This window comes from Anas acuta, chromosome 2, assembly GCF_963932015.1.
Source record: "Anas acuta chromosome 2, bAnaAcu1.1, whole genome shotgun sequence".
Classification (NCBI taxonomy): Eukaryota; Metazoa; Chordata; class Aves; order Anseriformes; family Anatidae; genus Anas; species Anas acuta.
The window spans coordinates 135,907,902-135,929,200 of NC_088980.1; the positions used below are offsets into that span (position 1 = coordinate 135,907,902).

At 42.7% G+C, this 21,299-nt stretch overlaps 1 protein-coding gene across 2 annotated transcripts in view; it reads right to left on the reverse strand.

Moving 5' to 3' along the window:
- The window catches only part of STK3 (serine/threonine kinase 3), a 137,280-nt gene extending 116,388 nt beyond the window's left edge, over positions 1-20,892 (reverse strand). Inside the window, exons 1-4 of one of the 2 annotated variants that reach the window (XM_068672338.1) lie at positions 20,697-20,890; positions 13,262-13,342; positions 12,695-12,823; positions 8,932-9,046 (exon numbers count right to left, since the gene is read on the reverse strand). In XM_068672338.1, coding sequence (XP_068528439.1) covers positions 8,932-9,046; positions 12,695-12,823; positions 13,262-13,342; positions 20,697-20,719 — 348 coding nt within the window. In that variant the 5' untranslated portion in view covers positions 20,720-20,890. Of the gene's footprint in view, positions 1-8,931; positions 9,047-12,694; positions 12,824-13,261; positions 13,343-20,696 lie in introns of both variants that reach the window. The other variant, XM_068672340.1, reaches the window with a different exon arrangement.
- Between the last annotated feature and the right edge of the window lie 407 nt (positions 20,893-21,299).

Sequence of the window (21,299 nt, forward strand, 5' to 3'; positions counted from 1 at the left end):
TACTCCAGGTTAGGCCTCACCAGGGCTGAGCAAAGGAGGATCACCTCCTTAATGCATTTTGTCATGACTACACACAGCTATCATCAGCATCTATTTAGTTAGTTTGGTTCTCCGAAGTCATTTTCTGACAAAACACTGTGATTAGAGTCAAGAAGCCCAGTCGAAGCCCTAGACAGAGGCTTCGTAAAAGAGTATCACCACACGTCTTTCAAGCAGGAACCACTTACTTGAGCTGTCAATGTTTAGACGATCTTTACAGTGATATAAAACATACTTGCAAGCAGATCACTTCGCTCACACTCTACACACCTGTTCACAGCACCACCCTTTGCTGCTCACCCACACCAACCCTGAAAACGTTATCAAGAGAAACCTCAAGTCACCCATGTGAAGTGAACAAGGGGCAGCATGATGGTTTTCTTGCTCCTGCCAGGGCAGGGGAAGGCCTCGAGCAGAAGCAAGTGCATCTGCCGATCACCACCCTTCAGCATGCCTGATAACACCAGCAGAGCATTAGGATTTTATCACCACAGGATCCTCAGAGGATTGCTGGGGAAAAAGAGGATCTACCTCACAAAACAGGCCAATGGTGCCTTTGCTAAAAAGCTTGCTAACCTAGTGCACACCTGCAGAGCCAAAGTGTTGCTGGAATTAGAGACATGACAGGGTAACTCACACACCATCTGTGAAAGATGGGAATAGGCACCTCATACAATATAAGTGGGACTGGGCAGAGGAGGGTTGAGCTCTACACAGACACACAGTTTAAAGGCATGTAGCTCCGCTGTGGGACACCCCAGAGCTCGCAAGTCAAAAAAAACAGAAGGGTAGCCCAAAAGGTGAATGTCATCGTGCTGTTTGCAAAAAAAAAAAAAAAAAAGCCACACAAAGAGAAAAGGTGAAGCCATCCACAGCCCTGGAAGAAGCGTCCCTAATTACAAGCTATTGTTCTGATGAGAGGGGAATTCAACCACCTCAATACCTGTTGGTAGGGCAACGCAGAAGAGTAGAAAAAATTCCAGGTGTGCACAGTAATAATTGTCACTGCAGGCACTGTTGTACAGGCCCACAACAGGAGGTGTTCCACTAGCTCAGCTGCTCATAAGCAAGGATAACTCACCAGGCATGTCAGCATCTGCAGCAGCTTTGGCAGTAACGATGAGATGGCGAGCGTTATGATACAGAGGCAAGTGACAGAAGCAAGTAGCAGAACCAGATTTCCAGATAGCAAACCTTGGCTTGCTAAAGAAATTAGTAGGTGGGATCCCAGCACATGCTGCCCTGAAGGGCGATGGAACCTTGGAGAGCTGGTTGAACATCAAGGGCAACCTCCTCAAAGCACAAAAACAGTCCATCCTGACAGGCAAGACAGTGAGCAAGTATAGCAGGAGGTTATTTTGATTGAACAGTGAACAAATTTTGGCCTTCTGCCAAATGAGGTGGTCAATCTGTCAGCAAAGATGCAGAAAAGTTCCTATCCATCTTTTTTGTCTCCATTAATTTTGTCTCTATTTATTAAGGTTTCCTCTGGATCTTAGGTCTCTCTGCCTAGCAGCATGTTGGAATGAGTTAGAAACGAGTCAGGAAGCCCTTCTGTGCTGTGCGGGTGACGGAGCCCTGGCACAGGCTGCCCAGAGGCTGTGGGGTCTCCTCCTTGGAGCCCTTCAGCAGTCGCCTGGACGTGGTGCTGGACACCCTGCTCTGGGTGTCCTTGCTTGGGCACAGGTGGCACCAGGTGGCTCCAGAGGGCCCTGCCAGCCTCAGCATCTCTGGGATTCTGTAATTATTGTAGTAAACTGAACAAAAGCAATTCCATTATAGCAGATGAGATGCATCCGGAGATGCTGAGGTACTGGCTAGTGCTAACCTGAGGCTACTTTTTATCATCTTTCAGAAGCTAGAACAACTTGGGGACGTCCCTTAAAACACTATATTCATAAAGTGCAAGAAGGACGATGCAAGTAATTACAGGCTGGTCAGTTTGTCCTCACTCCCTGAGACATTATGGAGCCAATCCATGCAGAAGGTGTTTTCTACACACAAAAAGGATAAGAAGGAGATTAGAAACAACCAGCACAAGTTTACCTGAGAGATGTCATACCAAATTAACCTGGTCACCTTCTCAGAAGGATGAAACGAGAACAGTGGATATCATTAACTTGGACTTCAGGAAGGCTGTTGAAAATCTCTATCTTTTTTTCATCCAAACTAGGGACTCAGAGCAGATGAGAATGAACAACTGGTTCAACTGCTGGGCACAGTGGTGGTTCAAAGTGTAACCAACAACCAGCTGTAAGGGCTATTTCTTAAGAGTTGATTATATGGTAAATACTTCAACATCCTCATCAACAACCTGGACAGCAAGCTAGGACATACATGTACCCTCATAAAGCTGGTGGGCAACACAAAACAGAAGTTGTCCCTACACTAAAAGGCAGGGCTGTCACTCAGAGGGACCTCAACAAGCTGGAGGAAACAGGTTGACAGCAAACTTGTGACATTCAAAGGCAAAGTCCTACACCTGGAACACACAAACCCCATACCATGCAGCAGAGCAGTGTGGGCTGCTGCTCAGTGGGGCAGGTAGCATCACTGCAGGAAACATTTGGGGTGGGGAAGGTCCCAAGACAAGCTGAATGTGCGTCAGCAATACACCCAAGCAGCAGTGAAGGCTCACCATATATCAGTCGTCACTAGGAAAGCAGTCAGCAAGTTAAAGCACATAAATATTCCCCTTTATTCAGCACTTATGAAGCCAGATCTGGAACATCATTACCAGTTGTGGGCTACTATAAAGAAACACTGACAAACTGGAAGGAGAGTGGCAGTGGACCACTAAGCTCTCTGGGACTATAGAGCACGTCAGTTGAGAGGATATTTCAATGCCATTTCTAACTACGTAACGTGAGGATTTAAAAGAAAAACAAAAACACCACACTACAACACAACCCACACACAGAAGAGGCAGACACTCCTCAGAATTGCAAGGAAAAAGCAGAATAGGCAGCAGTCACAAGTTGCCACAAGGAAAACTCCGGTTAGATCCAAGAAGAAATAAATCCAGAGAGAGAAAAACTGTTGAACCTCCACCTTCACAGATTTTTCAGAACTCAAATAGACAAGGTCCTCAATCTAATCAAAGTTTACTCTCCTTGAAGCAAGAGATTGGATTAGATGGCTTCCAGAAGTCCCTTCCAAATTACTATTTGTTTCAAATCAGTGGCATGCTCTTCTCCTTTGTCACCATCTTCAAAACATCCAGAGGATGCTACACAACCAGTCTTCATACCAAAATTTCTCATTTTCTGAATACTTGTTTCGCAGTCATGTTTACATATAGTATAGGAATAGTTACTTTGGAAATAGGTAACAGTAGCTCTAACTTGTTCTTCTTTTGTACCAATTGACCAATATATAATATTCATCTCACTTCTGGCACACATGTAACAAACACTTGTTTTCCAAGAGATGAACACGAATTTTCTGCTATGAACAAGTTTCCAAGCAGGTTGATGCTGTTTTATTGCAATGTCACATGAAAGGTCTATCAGTTTGAGATTCTGACAACAACCCATTTCTGAAGGGACTTACAATGCTATTCTAAAGAGCTAAGCAAAAATAATTCCTAGAATCAGGATAATGCCACCCAGAAGTTACAAAACAACCACTTGATCAGAGCCATGAAAAGGATTTTGCTAGACAAGCACCTAATAGGCTGCGTGCCACACTGCAGAAGCTAGTGCAGCCTATCGTGGTTTATAAGGTTAAACACTGAAAGGGATAACCAAGACGTCTGGGATCAACCTCTTACATCCTACAGCCAACTCACTTTGGTCTCCAGAAGAGATGGGATTAGGATGACCCAGTTAATGACGAGCAGCCAATGAGTAAGGGCATCCCCAGTTATTAGTACAGAGGCAGGGCTGCTGGTGTGTCAATAGCCTCCCCACCACCACCCCAGGATGTTCACAGCAGCCAGCAGGACACAGTATTGCTTCACACTGTAATTATCTCATCCCATTGCAAGCTGCCACTGAGAAGACAGTCTCATTCCTTTTTTTCCCTCCCTTTTGCCACTGCTCACTCGTAATGCCTCTCTGGCATCAGATTTGCCACTGTGCTGCCACAGTGAGTCTCAAATTGGCTCATAGGAGTGGAGGCACAGACTAGAAAGGAAGAAGTTCCCCCATCAGACCGTCAAGCTTGCCCAAGATCACCCCATAACCACCCGATCACTGTATCTGAGGTATGGAAATGGCACAAACACAGCAGCCAGTTTGGAGGATAGCAGGAGAACCACCCTTTTGGCAACAACCCACTGCCTGACATATCAGATAAATGCACCGCCCAAATCAGCCACAGAGAAAAGCAGACGAAACGAGATACACAGCTCTGGACTGGTAAATGCCACACCTCAGAGGAGCTAGCAGGCATCATAAGCTTGCTCCAGTGCTGCTCATCTGCCTGGCACACTCGAAAAACAAAAACCAAACAAGCAGAATTATAAAGGTTGAATTAGCTTCTGAAGCAGCAGCTCGGGCTTCTCAGATGAGATGCTGCTCCTGTGAAGTTGAACACCTCTAAATACGAACAGGCCATCAGCAGTCATCAGTCAGAGCTTAACTTTGGAATCTGCTTCCTTCATTTTTTATCCAGTAGAGCAAAGTGCAGGACCGTTCACTTTCTAGAGAAAGAACAGAACTGCTGAAGTAGGGAAAACACAGCTACAGAAAAGGAAGATCTTTAGGTTCTTACTTCAACTCTCTTTTCCTCAGTTTCTTTTTCCTTAAACACGGGGAAACAGGAAAAACTTTTCTTTGGCCCAACCACAATCTTCATTTGACAACTCAAGGAAATTAAGCAACCTCTAAAACTCTTGGTGTTGGGGGCTATTCAGTACACATTTAACAAAATAAGAATCAATTCCCTCCTCACTTACAAGTGAGGACATCTGTGTCTACTTGTGAAAAAATACAAGTACAGTGAAACCACTTCTTGTTTACATTAAAAAAAATACATAGATGTAAGCAATAGAAAGCTGAAGTACTGCAAGCAGCATCATTCAAATAAGTCAATCTTTCCATCGCAGAGTAGTCCAGGTAATCAGATCAGTGTTTCACAAGAATTTTTTAATAATGACTGAGAAACAACAGGAGAACTTCATTTCATTTTTCTAAATTATAGCAACAACTAAGGGAACGTGCACCAAGTTCAGGTTACTAAGGTTAACTTTTTCATGTAGAGTTTCAATATCAACAGTTAATTTTAGTGGAATGGTAATTAAACTGTATAGAGCTTTATTAAACTATTTAGAGCTCTTTCAGACAGCCTAGAATTATACTCAGGGAGAATAAATGGAATTGAAAAGGGGAGAATAATTTCAGAAGAACACATTCTTAAAATAAGGTAATTTCAGCAAATTAGAGCAATTACTTCTGTTTCACTAACTAGACACCATAGGAAGCAACCTTTTTTCATTTTTAAGTTTAATCTGTAGAAGAATAGATACTTTTAAAAAATATACCAGTTCCAGAAGTCAAATTCTTGTTCTCCCTTTACAAGGGGAGATAACAGTATATTTATACAATGACTGATGCAGACCACCACCACGCATGCTTGCCAGGGAAGACTTCGAACCACTTCACGTTGTCTGTTCTTGCGGCAGAAGAATATTTTCCACAAGCTTACCATACCAGAGCGTTGTAAAGACATATGCAAATTCAAGCTCATTTGGGGATTTTAAATGCAGTGAATAGACAATAACAATTGTCAGTCTGAACTGTCTCACGCAGACAGAACACTGAATAGCTTCCATATTTAACAATAAAACAAAGGAGACTGGATGGCAACCCTCACCAGTATCTACAAATTAAGTACTCAGTCATATTCAACTTCCAGAATTTCAGCATCATATGATGCAGGGAGATGTTAAAATTAGGAAACATTTTTGGGGGGCAGAGCAGAAGAATTCAAACAAGTTCAGAGCCCCTGACTAACTCTTCCAAAATTTGTGAGACATAGGCACACAAAGTGAAAAATAGAGGATTTTGCTTGGCTGTTGTTTTTTTTTTTATTATTATATACACCACAACACCTCCTATTCTATGGGAGAATAACAGTTCCATGTAGCCTGATAGTCTACCTTCATCAGTGACCTATAGCAGGCAACTAGAGCATAAGAACACATCAAGTAAATAGCAATAGCTCTCTGCTTCACCCTCCCATAAGCAATCTATAGGATATTGGATTTCCTACTCCAGATATTGAATATTTGTATTCAGCAGCAGTTTTTTTTTCTTGGTCTGGTTCAATTCCTTCTAAAAACAAAATCTATAGAATCTTCTGCAACTATACAGTGGACGTATGGAGAAGGATTTCCACATGGGTAGAAAACATTATTTGCTTTCAATCTAATACAAGTGATAACTTTAAAAAAAAAAAAAAAAAATCAACAGCACAAAAGCATATCTTACTGACTCCATGCCACTCATGTTTTTCTAAACCTTCCACTATGCCTCCCCCCCATTACCTCTGTTCCACACAACTATCCTAATATATTTAGTACATCCTTATTGAGAAGAATTCCTTATTTCTGATCATTCCTATCAATACTCTTTTCTGTAATGTCCTTGACACTATTTTACTCTTTGGCAATTCCTCATATTAAGCTCAAGTGCTCTTGAACCTATAAGAGATTTTGCCACTACCACCACCAAGCTAAATGCATGTCTTCACATTTACTTAAGCTTACTTTCTCAGTCACACACACTCAGTTTCACAAAGCCTCTCAAGTCTTTCAGCGTGTTTCTAGTAGTAAAAACAGTATCTCATCAGTATTTCTACCCTCTTTCACAAAGAGGATAGCACAGACTCATGTTGATTTCCCAAAATGACTTCTTCCTTGCTTCCCTCCTTCCTATTTTTAAAAGGGTTATCCACCTGTGACAGAACAACCTCTGGTGTGGAAGCCTTTTGATACTGAGCATATCCACACCAGCCAGCAGTATTCACATGCCCAGTAACTCCTTTACAAAATTCTACTAGCTCAGCATGCTCAGCATGACTTGCTTTTACAAAAGGTATGCTGACTTTTCCCTCATTACATGTATCCATCTACTTACTGATTCTATTTCTTACAATAGAATTTATGCTATTTAAACACATCAACTTGATTCACAAAAGTTGGTTTCTCCAATAATTGGTATGTATTTGCTCTGAGACTAAAACATCTTTCCCTTAAATCTCTAATATCCTTAGTCTGTTAATAACCTAAAACATATATGAGAAGCAAGATTGCCTGCTTTTTTGTGTGTTTTTTTTTGGTGTGTGTTTTTTTTTGTTGTTGTTGTTTTGTTTTGTTTTTTTAATAAAAAATGAAAACTTAATTTGAAATAAAAAATTATAGCATTTTAAATAGGTATACACACAGGTTTAGTCCCCTCCATATCCTGTTTTAAATTGACTTTTTTTTTTAGTTGTGGTCTAGCTTGCACTATTTCTTACTGGAGCTACTGAACCTTCTCAGTGGATATTATCTGCCTTTGACGCCATCTCCCACGGGAACCTCAGCTGCTAACACGTGAGCTGGATGAGTAGAAGAGCACAAGACCTAGTTGTGGGCTAGTACTAGCCACGTACCCCAAGGGTTAGCCTTAATTCACATCTTCATTAATGATCTGGATGATGGGGTAGAGCACAGTCAGCAAGTTTGCAGAGGACACAAAGCTGGGAGAAACGGCTGATACACCTGAGGGCCGTGCTGCCACCCAGAGGGACCTGGACAGGCTGGAGAAATTGGCTGACAGGAACTTCACCACGTTCAAAAGGGAGAAGTGCAAAGTCCTGCACCTGGGCAGGAACAACCCCAGGCATCAGCACAGGCTGGGGGCCTCCCAGCTGGGAAGCAGCTCTGCAGAAACAGACAGACCTGGGGGTCCTGGTGGGGACCAAGCTGAGCAGGAGTCAGTGACATGCCTTTGCTGCTAAGCCATCTAATGGTGTTCTTGGCTGCAAAGTATCACCAGCAGGTAAAGGGAGGTCATCAGTTTAACATCACAGTAGCCCTGAGGCATGCCACCTTTTCTTTAGAGGCTCCCCCTACACTGGACATTACCCTACTTCCTAATAAGTCTAACCCCACCTTCCCTTACTTGTTTTTTCTCCCCTAGGCCTAAACATTATTTTTCCTCTCCTCTCTCTGCCCCCACTCACATGTGGTACAAATATTTCAGAGTACCATGACAAAGCGTAGAAAGCTAGCAAGCAAAGTGCCATCTCATAGTACTTGTTAGTCAAATGTTTGTCTTATATTACAGGCCACCACTGGAGACAATGTCCTCAAAGGATCAAAAGATTGTTGGATATTTACACGAAGTCTTACTTCAGCAGATTCTATGAAAAAATAACAAAGCCTGTTTCCTATGGGTTTGCATCTTCCCCTACATTACTGCAACTATCACCACTCTGCAACTCCTCCCTACAAATCTCCCTTTCAGTTCCCTCTCACATTCCCTAATTGGCATCCCTTTCCCTTCTCAGCCCTTGAATAATACCCAATTACTTTCCATGCTCCCTAATTACCGAGTAGAAGCAAGACAATTCTGTGCCTGCTTTCAAGTCATGCATATACTAAACGGTCTGCTAATAGGCCGTCAGGTGGAAGAAGCCACACACAGTTCTACATTTCACAAAGTAGTAATTTTTAAGAAACTTACAGGACCTTCACATTTCAAGATGCATGTTCCACTTCTCATGATTACATCAGGGAAGAATGGATAAATACTTTCCAAAAATACAGTTTTGCACTGGTTGTGCAGTTGCTAAGTCCCATCACATCATCAAAGGTCTCATCTCGCAACTCTGACAGCTTCTAGTCTTAATTCATGGTTTATTTTAAATACGTGTTACATACATTTCTGGAAGAAAACTCACCGTTTTGTTACGAAGCCTAATTATGTCCGAAACAGAGCCAGCTCCACAGTATTCCATAACAATCCACAGATCAGTGTTCTTAAAATAGCTGCCATAGTACTTGACAACATAGGGACTGGATGGGGAGAAAAAGAATTAAATAGATGAACTCTTAAGAAAATCAGTACAAGTGCTGTTAAAAAAAAAAACAAAACAGTTTGACAGACACTAACGCAACCAAAGAGCAAATTTAACCAAATACATTTTAAAACTGTAGTTAGCACTACCAATGCTTTGTTGAAACAATAAGGTTTGGCTGATTAAGAAAATGATAAAATACACTACTAAATATATCACAAGTTTCCAGTGATCTTCATATAGACACAGTTTTCCCAAACATTAGTCCTCTGATATAAAGCTTGGTTTTCTCCTACTCCAAGGCCTAACTTTTTTTTTTTTTTTTTTTAAAACTCCTCTTAAAAAGTTACTGGATGTTTTCCTTCTTTCACTAGTGCCTTAAAAACAAGTAATCTTGTTTTCTTGTCTTAGTACTGAACAAAAAAACATGGAGACTCCCAAATGTTTATGTTTTTTTCAGGCATGAACTTACTAAGTTCAGATCTAGGCTACTTTATGGAAACAATCTAGTGTTGGTTTGAACTGGACTTATGGATCTGCAAATGTATTTTCATATTGAAGCATCTCAAGTTTATGACAGTACTGTATCCTCACATCACACATTCATTTCATACTGTCACATGAGGCATGCTGCCTCTGAGGCACACGCAAAGGAAAGGCATAAACAGATGTGGTAAAGATGTAACAAGGATCTTCTTCCACAAGAGTGATCAGATGCTGTATTTATTGAAGAAAAAAAAAAGAAAATGAAGGATTTTTCCCAGGAAAATAAGCAAAGGAGGTTACAGTTAGATTGCAATCAGTCTCCTATAAGGACAGCAAGTAAGATACTGAGAACTCAGTAGCTTCTGGTCAGAACACCCGCAGCATCAGGTAGAACTGAACAATTTTTTCTATCATGGAATTATTTTTTTGGATGGACATGTCTGACAGCAACTTGTTATTAGAAAACCAATATTATAAAGAGTTGTTTGACTCCTGCAAATTAATGCTCTCTTTCTATACATTGATTAAAACCAACAGCAAACCACTACAGAGCTGTTAATGCTATAGGAACTTGCCTTTACAGGAGGCAAGGTGGGCCCATTCCCTCCTCATCATTATTCCTAAGAACACAAGTACTACACACTGATCTTGCTCCTGGGAAATTCTTGATGTGAGGAAAATCACTATTATTTCTACAGAAAACCCACTGATTTTTGTGACCATCTCTTGTGAGACTTTCACTGTACTAGTATTCCCAGCAGAACTTATGTTTTCATACAAATCAAGACAAGATAGTGCTATGCAATCTCAAAACGTTGTTCGCATTTACTTAACGCTTTGTCCCATTTAGCTACATGGGACAGTCTTTTCCATATCAACTGCTTGTCTTAGAATATGCATTTTTCCCCTAGAAAAGATACAGCACAATCAGTGTAGCTAGTTCTAGAAGCAGGCATGGGGGAGAAAGAAACAGTGTTAGAATTCAGGTATTTTATTTGAGATGCTGCAACAACAGTGCTTCCCTATAACATCTGTGGAATCATCCCATGTGAAAAGAAAGCCCTAAGACTTTCTTTTGTGTGCTGGCCCTCCCTCTCACCAGGGCTACACAGCACTGTCTCTACACTGAGGAACAGGACATAGAAGCAACCATGTGGTGCAGAGCTGCAGCCCAGCTCTCCTTTTCAAACAGGATAGCTGCATCTCATCCAGTGCAGGAAGAGCTTGTGTTCTGTAATTCTAAATCCTTATTCCAAAATACAAGAATTATACAATAGTACATGTACTATTACTAATAAAATGCTCTATGTTGCTCGAGGAGAAGCAGGGAACAAAGAGGAAAAGCAAAGAAGAAATAGGCAGGACAGGGGATATGAGGGAGAGATGAGTAGGCTCACCTAGGAATAAGAATGAAACCTGCACAAGAAACACAGTACAGAAAGAAAGCTGAAAATTTGAAAAGATCATCAAGTACCACCACTTTATTATTTTTTTTTTTTTGGTCATAGCATGCTGTATTTTACAGACATTTGTTTTAAGACTGTATTTCAATACTGATCGCAAACTAATGGCCACTGCTTCCCATCAGCTCACAAGGCAGAGCCTAACAGCTGCTATCCTAGCACTGACCCCCACAGGACACCTATTTCTGAGAATTCACGAGGTGCTATTTTTCTGCTCATTCAAAACCTTCCTTTAAACAAGAGGAAAGACATGAAGCAGTTGGAAGATGGCATTAGGAGCACAGCAACGAGAACAATCCACGTAATTGTATTTTCTCTTTTCAGTGTACAGGAAAAGCTGAGGATCTACTCTGGGAATCTTATCTAGTTCCACCATAAAGCAGACAAACAAGACCACTGCTTTCCTTTTTAGTATATGCCTGTTACAGAGCTTCAACTGTCCAAACAGATGAAGTCTCACAGGGACAAAAAGGATTAAGAGGCACCTCAAACAGTACTCAATGGTCCCAAACTATCTTAATATTACCTGAAATAACCATTAATATCACCTGAAATAACCATTTTACGCATCTTTGTGGACAGTGGGGAAAAAACATGAATCTTTTCCTTTTCCTCCCATTCCTCTGCCCACAGATTTAACACGCTTCTTGTGGTTCAAAGCAGTCAAGACCAGAAGGGAATGGATTAAGGTTGTATGTGTATGTATATGCTGCAGATACCAAGGGCTTGGATAAGGGTTTGCAGGCAGAGGTGCTAAAGAAGTCTGAAGAACAGCCCATTCTCATGTGCTACTGCCAAACAAGGTCAAATTTTTCATTTAAAGACTATTTCAACGGCACAAAAGCATAACCACAACTGAGAAATAATAGACCTCTTGCTATAATACAATTCACTAAGATAATAACTACAGCAATCAATATTTTAAACAAAGTTTCTCCCAACTTGAATTAGGCTTCGAGTTGCAAACAATACTTTGTACCACTGAGCGGACTAAAACCTCCTCCTAGCAATTCTTAAGATTGTGTTTATAACCTTTCAGCCAGATTATTCCAAAAAATTAGGGGGAAAAAAAAAATCCTACTTCAGAGAGAGGGAAGAAACAAGAAAGTTTCTGCATCTCTGAAGGCACTTTCTGTTCAGGCTTCCATTCCTAAAATACTAAAAATCCTAAGATTTATTACTTGTGAGCCAGGGTAAGGTAACAGTCCTTCAGAACTACTCAAAGATTGCTCACTTTTCAAAAGGTACGTTCCTGCATGAAAAAGACTAACAATGGCAGACTGTTTTGGAAGTTAACAGCAAGCCATTAACCTCGTGCTAGAAACATTTTTATTGATCTTCTGAAACGGGTAATTCAGAATTCGCATTGCCTAAGAGCATAGACAGGAAATATTAACCTTTTGGGTTTGCTAATGCAAGAACAGTGAAGCAAGCATGGGGAATTGTAAGCAGATGCAAGTACTTATTCTTTCAACAGTTTCTATGATGTACACTGTTGGTCCTTCCTTCAATCCAAGGTAAGGATAGGAGTCGGTCCTCAAAGTGGTTGCTTTATGTAGATAGTCCAACATAAACTGTTTTAAGTTTCCAAATAAAAGTTTGCAGCTGCCTATATTTCAACTATATTACCAAAACATTACAACTACAAATACATTTTCACAGAAGTCTTGGAAACAAAGCAGAATTGTTATACCTACCTGTCACATTGTTGCATTATAGAGATTTCTTTAATTATTTCTTGAAGATCTGACTCCACAGGGACCTGCTTAATTGCTACAACTTGTCCAGATTCTTTGTGTATTGCTTTAAACACGCTACCATAAGACCTAAAAGAGGGAATCAAAGTGTTATCCTTCTTACAATATAAATTGCTTCTCACTTCTAGCATGAAGAAAGTCATAGAAGCCATATGTTCAAGTAGAAGTTTGAGGCTTTTGTCAGGCTGCAAAAATTTCAGTTCCATCAGGACCTCAGCAAAGTTGTGACTCTGAATAATGAATCTTTGTCAAGATGTAGCACATCTCATTTCCATGCAGGCACAAACTGTTGCTACCTCAATAACTGAGGGATGTCAAAAGCACATAAATAGATTTAGGGAAGCATGGAAGCTTATTGACGCATGCATTTGCTTTATTATTAAAAGTTGCCTAGAGAAGCATTCCTCAGGACACTTACAGTCACTCTCTCTGTAACTTAATATTCCAACACATGCTTTATATACTGCTTCCCTCTGATCCCATCCCCTCATAAATAGTTGCACTTACCCTTCACCAAGTTTCTCCAAAACATCAAAGACTTCTTCAGGCTGCTTAGTTAAACTATCTTCACTGAGCTTTTTCAGTTTGCTAGAAGAAAGACAAAGATTTGTTTATTTTTTGCTGGGGAGAGACACAGAACTCAAACAATTTTTTCATACAAGCACACAGACAGAAGAAAAGGACTATAAAGAAAAACATATTGCAATGAAAATAAGATGTCTAATTAAAACGCAGTAAGATAATTTTATCAACCACCATACAACTTGGAGAAAGTTATGACAGTTTTTTGTCATCATCACTTTCTCTCTAATATTTACTCAACTCAAAGCAGCACGGGACAAATTCACTGTCTAAACCACTTCCTTTGCTAAAGCAGAAACAGCCAGAGAACACAGTAAGGCACACCTTTCATCAAAAAGCAGCCATCGTGCAAACACATGGTCATTACTGACTAGAGTACCCTACGTCATCATTATCTGAGAGTGTAAACCAGCCCTTCATCCATCTGAAGGGCTGGGATAACGAATTACATCAAGTTAAAAGGCAGAACCCAGAGTCAGGATGACCCTAGGAGCGTAGGGTGGCACCTCAGCCACACAGATGGTAGCAAAGCACTGCATTCCCAAGAGATAAGTACTCTAAGAGTTGTTGGTAGAGTACTTTTCCCATCTTGGTGTATATACAGGTGCAACAAAATCTCTGGTTAAACACCACTGTGATTATTTTTTTCCTCCTCCAGTCTTCTGTCAGTTGACAATCACTCCATATCCCTCTTATTTCCCCCAGCACCTCCAGCTCACTCTCACTACTTACCCTCTGCCCCTTCCAACCAGCCCTAGTCTCTCCCCAGATGCCTCACAGATCCGAGAACACAACCTGGCTGCAAGCTTTTGATGAAGCTGACCCCGAACACTGAGCAGGAAAATAGAACCACCCACATGGTGCTGCAAGGCCGTGTGGCTGCAATGTGTAAATCCCTCGCCCCGACAGATACAGGGGGCTCTGCTACAGGACTGGAATCACAAGTTAACTCTATGTGGTAGCCAGGGCTGCTATTAAAGGAGGAGATGAGCCGAAGAATAATAGCTGGTGCTGTAGGGTTAGATAGATCCGATGTATTCCATATGCAAGAGGAAAAAACGGGGCACGAGGGGAAGGCTTTGAAGCACTGCAGATCATTGAGACCTTATGGAAAATACGTTATCCTGTGACACTTTCCTGGAAATGAATACGAAACGGGAAGGGAAGGAGGCAGGGACAGAACAGATTGACAGATCTAACATTAGAACAGCAGCACTGAAAAGAAATGCCTTCATATTAAAAATATATATTTATGTGATAAAAAGAATTAAAAGAATAAATAAATCAACAGGTGAAGTGCTTGATGAGGCAATTCCTGAGCCAAAAGTGATTTGCAACTGCTTACCATCTAAGTAAAGACAGAAATGTAAAGAAAGTGGCTAAGTGCACAGGTCATACAGACTGGTGTTAAGCAAAGCAAGCAGTGTTGGAGTGCTTACACGCCTGCATTTACACATCAAATACCTATGTGACAGATGTAGCAGTGGTTTGAGTGTGAAATTCATCCGTGATCAGTAATGCAAAGTGTAGGAACTGCTCCAAAGACCATGCAGTTGGCTAAACTGAACAGGCAGGAACCTGGGAAACCTGCATGTTTAAGGGGAGGATAAAAATCTCCAGAGCCAAGGAAATTCAGAACCCATGAACACAGCCAAAGCAGCTGAAAACTCAGATGAGAGCAGCTAAAGAATGTCTGCACAAGCAGCCTACAAATCAAACACAGGAACACACAACAATCTGCTTTCTTTTTTGCCCTCTCTCTGCTCGTTAGAAACTAAAAAGATGGAACTTAAAGTCTTGCAGGAAAGTGCAGATTTTGTTACCGAACGAGTAAGTCATAAATAATAAGAAATGGAGGGAGGAAGACTTTGCATGCAGGTATTAAAGAAACAAGTCATTTATTTTGATTCTTTTGTTCCAATTTTTTCCTGCCCCTCTCTGAACAGGTTGCCTGCATCCTTAAAGGCAGCAGTCACAAAAGGAAAAGTTACTGCAGTCAGTCCCTGCTTGCCACCAGCAGAAAGAGTTCGCAGAATGTTTGCAATGCCAGTAGAGCCTCAAAAAAAAAATAGAAAGCATGACCGCTTGCTGAGTCTGTCACTCGACTGAAGAGCTGCATAACAAAAACATACCGAGCAGCGCAGTCCAGAGACTGAACTTGTTAGCAGCTGGAAGAAAACCCTGTGAGCTCTCCCATAACAGGAGACACTTCCACCTGCTCTATAGAATAGTGCTTGCTAAAATAAGGGGGGCAGGAATCTGTTCTTAACATCTCTTCAAAACATGCTTCAAGTTCTCACTTCTAGATCTGTCTTCTGAGCAAATTTGCTTCATGAAAGAGAGCTCTGGATTATGCTTAATACCAAAGGAGTTTCAACAGCACCATTAATGCCAAGGGCTGCTTGAGAAGAGCTAGGGAAGCAATCGTGATCAACCATGAAATGAACAAAACCAACATCCCTGTCAAATAAGAAATGACCTGGACTATTCAAGAAGCAGCCTAAAGACAAAAAATAAATAATAAAAAAAAAGCATACTGCCATTAAAATTATTTTCCCATTACTCAACTCTGACAAACACATCATGAGACCAACGCTGAGCACTAGCACGGCAAAGCACTGAACCTCTTTCAGGAAGGAAGATATGCCAGCCTCAGGAACTTTATCACACACACTGCTCAAAGTACTCCATGCTGCTTTACAGAGATACACTAAGAGTACAGACGCTAGGTCCGGAGTTCAGAGGACACTAGTAGTTGGCACTGCAGTTCTTTGGGCTGTGGGAAGATCCTCGTGGCTCAGGCTGCTTAAAGCTGGGGATTCTGTTAACCTTCTGGAAACAAAAATCAAACAACAGCACTTGATATGGCCTGAAAGGGTTACAATTGAGAAAGCCCTTAGTGAGAAGCAAAGCACTAAATGGCATAGAAGAAAGGACCGTGGATATTACCATCAACATCAAATGTTAGTATCACTGTTCTTAAAAAGAAGCAACTGGAAATAGGGACAGGAGAACACATCTAGGACTTCAGAATCAGCACACAAGTGTGGCCATTCCCCGGCACCTGTCCATCCGCCAGCCTCACCTCCTGAGCACAAATACACAGGCAAACATTCAAAAGCATCACTGCTTTTTCCTAAGCATGAAGGTGTTCTGCATTAGAAATTAATGTTATCAGCCAGCTCCAAAGCAATTTAACACAGGATCCAACTGCCATGTATAAACATAACCATAAGAAAGTCTAAAGAAGTGGAGAAGTTAACCATATAAACCCTGGGGAAAATGTCATTCTGTTTGTTTGCTCCAGAAAGGATGCCCAGAGCATCAGGTAGTGACTGTGGGCAATTTCGAGCTGTCCAGAAGGAGAAGCCTTCCTAGAAGCAGGACAACCAACTGAACTACACATCTGGGACAACAATTTTGTCATTCCAAGCAAGTTTGACTTGCTGCATAAGACCTAATTCCTTAAAGAAGGAAAATACACCCCAACAAAGAAGTTCACTTTCCTAAGTCCAGCTGATGGGAGACAACATCCATACTTACTAGTATAACTGGAATCTTACACATCATTGAAGTATGCCAACAAAACTAAATAAGCAGAAAAAAAAATAATCGTTTTAGAAACAGTGAAAGGCACCGAAGACTACCAATCCCAGCATAAAGACCATAAAAATCTGAATTGGGACCTAAAAGAACAAGAGATTCCCCTGCCCACCTCCAACTTATAAAGAAGAACGAGTTTAGTGTCCTATGATCATTATGTACAAATTTTACAAAATAAATTCGGGATGCATCACAGAGGTAGGTACTGAGAAAAACAGAAAGCTAACAAATAAATAAATAAGTAAAGCAGGACTAAAGAACACAGCTCCAACAATTATTGTCATGAGTTATGGAAAACTGGAGACTACTCCATGAAACTCGAATGTGTGGTTTATTTTGCAGAAGAACTGGCACACTGAAACATTTAAAAAGAATGGCTGGGATCAATTATAACGATGCACTAAAAATGAATCTAGCAAGAGAAGTCCCTGTAGTCATCAGAAATAGAAGTGGCACGTGAAAACCTTCAGACATTTACACTGGTTTACCCAGTTGACACAAGGAGACGCAAGTTTAAGAGTTTACATTATTATATCGCGTGCTTATTCTATTATGAACTTCCATTTAGTTTTCTACCAATAAGACCCAAACAAACCTACACCTGCATCTTAGCATTTTTCAGGAAGACCTAAGACAGTTGCCACCCACATGATGTTACACACCCATTCACACGAACATTAGCAACTGGGCATTTTTCAGCCAGTTCTGGTTACTTTCCCTTGCATGCAGTCTATTTCCTTATATGTGCAGGTTAATTTAAACAGGAAAATGCAACAATAATAGCAGGGACAAATCACTAACAACTCAAAGGCAGACTTTGTAGCTGAGGCAACTGTCAATCACTTGTAAATGACTACAGAAAGGATATTCACTCTTGATATAATGAGGAACTATAAATAAAACACATCTAAAACAAAAATTCAGATGCAAGAAAATTTGTTTTGTCAATCACTGTGACAAGAGTTGACTATGAAACCAGAACACCTTCTCTAAATTATTAAAAAGTAAACAATTATTCTGAAGAGAATTGCTCAGATGGCTTTTCTTACTGTTGCTTTATGGGGCAAACACTAAAAGCTTCTGATGCCATTCCCATTTTAAAAGCTGCAGTGGCCTGGCCTGTCACTTGGACAGCATCACTGCTGCTCTCTGAAGGGCTGTTTTAAGACTTTCAAGCTTCTACACAAAGAATTTTTGTGTGTTCATTTACATGGAACTGGGAAATGAGTCCTACACCTGTAAGAAAACACAGATTTTAAGATGTCTCTGTATTTTTGCAGTGTTCATGTGCCATTCTTGCTACCTCTGGACGAATGTCTGATGTGAGACCTACTGCATGGGCCCTGTTGCTGCAGTAACTCCTCCCATGGACAGCGGGCACCAACGTAAAGCAGCCTGATCCCATCCCTTCTGCCAGGAAAACACGTTTATCCAGCCCAAGTCACCACTGCTTCCCAGGCAGACATCGAAAACTCGGCCCACGAAATCAGGGAACAAAAGCAACCTGTACTCCTACGCTCGCAGAAGGGGGTGGCCCAGCAGAGCAAGAACTGTTGGGAACAGCAAGCGAACTGTGAAAACAAACAGATCAAGAGGATATACAGGCACAGACCACAGACTTCAGTATCTCATAAAAAAAAAAAAAAAAGCCTTCCCTCGCATTACAGAAACAAACCTACCACAGTCTCGTGACATTTAAGTTTCCAGACATAAAACATCAAAAAAAAATCTGAGAAGCGTAAGAAGTGGCCAGAATTTAAGAGTTCCTTCATCAGCTTCCTAGTTCCTCCTGACTCAAAACTACGGATTTAGATACCTCCCCAACATCTGCTGGGCTAGCCAGACTTACAGCTGGGTAATAAAGTTAGAGCAAAGCCTAGATCTTCAAAACAAACATCAAAAAAGGAACAAGCAGACAAGACTCGCGCACAGCCCTGTAGGATATGCTAGTTTCGAGTTTTATTTTCAGTCCTTTGGTATCACCAGAGCCCAAGCTTTGCAGCAGTGCCTGTAACATTGATTACTTCTCAGACACTCCCATTTCTCCTAAATGCTTACTGCTGCCTCTCCCATTCCCTTTATTCGAGGCATGAAGCACTGTCAGTCCAAAACTACACCGCAGGCCTCTCCTTTCTCCCCCAACCTCAAACCCTACAGTCATGTAAGCTTAATGCAGAGAAGTGGCTAAAGCCTGCTCTTCTAAGTCTTGTAACTAAGCACCCCTACACCCTTCCAAAATAAAAGAGATTGCAGAAAACGTATTTGTGGGAAATCTTGTTAACAACGCCATTACCACTCCAGGAATGAATTCAGCCAGAATCCCACCTGGCTGCCTCCACGCATTCAAGATCCTCTTGGTAATTTCGGTGCTACCCATCCACCCAAATGTGTAGCGTCAAACCCAGGACGAGGGGCTTTACCCCAAAGCAGAGTCAAACTCTACAAAGAGTCAAAGGCTCATCACTGATCCTCACATCAAATTAAGCCCATTGTGGTGGCTTCTCCTGAGACATTCGGTTTGGGGACAGACTGACCCTGAATTCGGTGCAGCTTCTGCAGCAGCCAAACCTTCAGCTTGGGCTCTGGGAGCACGATAAAGGCACTAATCTGCCTAATGACCCCTAATCAGTTCCTCGTTAAACTTTTCAGGAGTAGTCACTGCCACTCGACTTACTGCTGGAGAAAGACCGATGAAAGCTCACAGCTGCACTTTCCCCAACTCCTGTCATCCCACAGGAAGTCGCTTTAAGGAATTTTAAGGGCCCTGAACACAAACAGACGTGCTTAAAGGGAAAAAAAAAATTATTTGTTATCTTCCGGACCAAGTTTACATGGAGCAGTTCCTATATTTTTTGTTACATTAACAGGAAGCGGGAGCAAAGCACTTGCAGCTCCCACACAAGGGCTGGGTAACGGCGATCTGGACAGCACACGGCCGCTTCCCATATAGGATAAGGGCATCCCAGTGGGTAGTGCTCCACTGTAAGCATTTCCCATATAGGATAAAGGCATCCCAGCCAGTACAGTTCCACTTTAAGCACTCCCCATATAGGATAAGGGCATCCCAGTGGGTAGTGCTCCACTTAAAGCACTTTCCCTATAGGATAAGGGTATCCCAGCCAGTCCAGGTCCTCTTTAAGCACTTCCCATATAGGATAAGGGCATCCCACTGCGTACAGCTCCACTATCAGCACTCCCCATGTAGGATAAGGGCATCCCAAGCCAGTCCTGCTCCTCTTTAAGCACTTCCCATATAGGATACGGGCATCCCAGGCAGTACAGCTCCTCTTTAAGCACTTTCCCTATAGGATAAGGGCATCCCAGCGGGTACAGCCCCACTGTAAGCACTCCCCATACAGGATAAGTGCATCCCAGCCAGCCCAGCTCCCCTTCCAGCCTGCCCATTTGCAGCCTCGCTCCTGGCCCCGCGCTGTCCGCCACGTTTCAGGCAGGTTTCACCACGTTACCCCGGGACGCCAGGCAGAGGCCGGAGGCTTTAAATTAATTAAAAATAAAGAGGGACTGAGGCGACCGGGCGGGTCAACACCGGGGCCAAGCGGGGTGCTGCGGGCACGGAGCTGGGTGCGGGCGGGCAGCCCCCACCCCGCCGCACGCAAAGCGCAAAAAATAATTAAAAAAGATAAAAAATAATTAAAATAACACTAAAATAAAAATAAAAACACGCCCGCTCCCACCCACCCAGCCCCAAAAGGCCTCCGCTCGCTTCCGGGAGGGGCAGCAGCCCCCCGGCCCTTACCTCTTGGGCGCCGCCTGCTCCATGCCGCCGCCTCCGGCCCCCCCCGGCCCCGGCCCCGCCGCCACGCTGCGGAGCGGCCCCGGGCAGCCCCCGGCCCGCGGCCGCCCCGACCCCAACCCCGCGGCGTGCGCGCTGCGGGCCCTTTAAGCGCAGCTCGCGCCCTCCCCCGGCTGCCGCCACTGCCGCTACCGCCGCGGGGTGGGAGGGGCGGGGGGCGGTGGATTGAGCGCTCATTGGTGGGACGCCGCGGGGTGGGGAGCGCTGGTTGGTCAGGGGGGACGTCGATCAAATGAGGCCCCGCCCGGCGCGCCACGGGAGGAGAGGGAGGGAGGGGGGAGAAAATGGAGGTCGGCCCGCGGCGCTTCGCTCCCGGCGCGCTCTGTGCGGCGGGGCCCCGCGGGGAATGCTGGGAGTTGTAGTTCTGCCCAGGGGCCAGGCCCTGCGGCCTCCAACCTCCCCCCCCCCCCCAAAAAAAAAAAAAAAATAAAATAAAATAAAGCAAAGCCCCCTCAGTGGGCAAACAGCTCCAGAGCAGAGGAAAGCTGTGTTAATTAATCACGTCTGTGTTCGTTAATCATGGCTGTGTTAATCACGGAGCTGCTT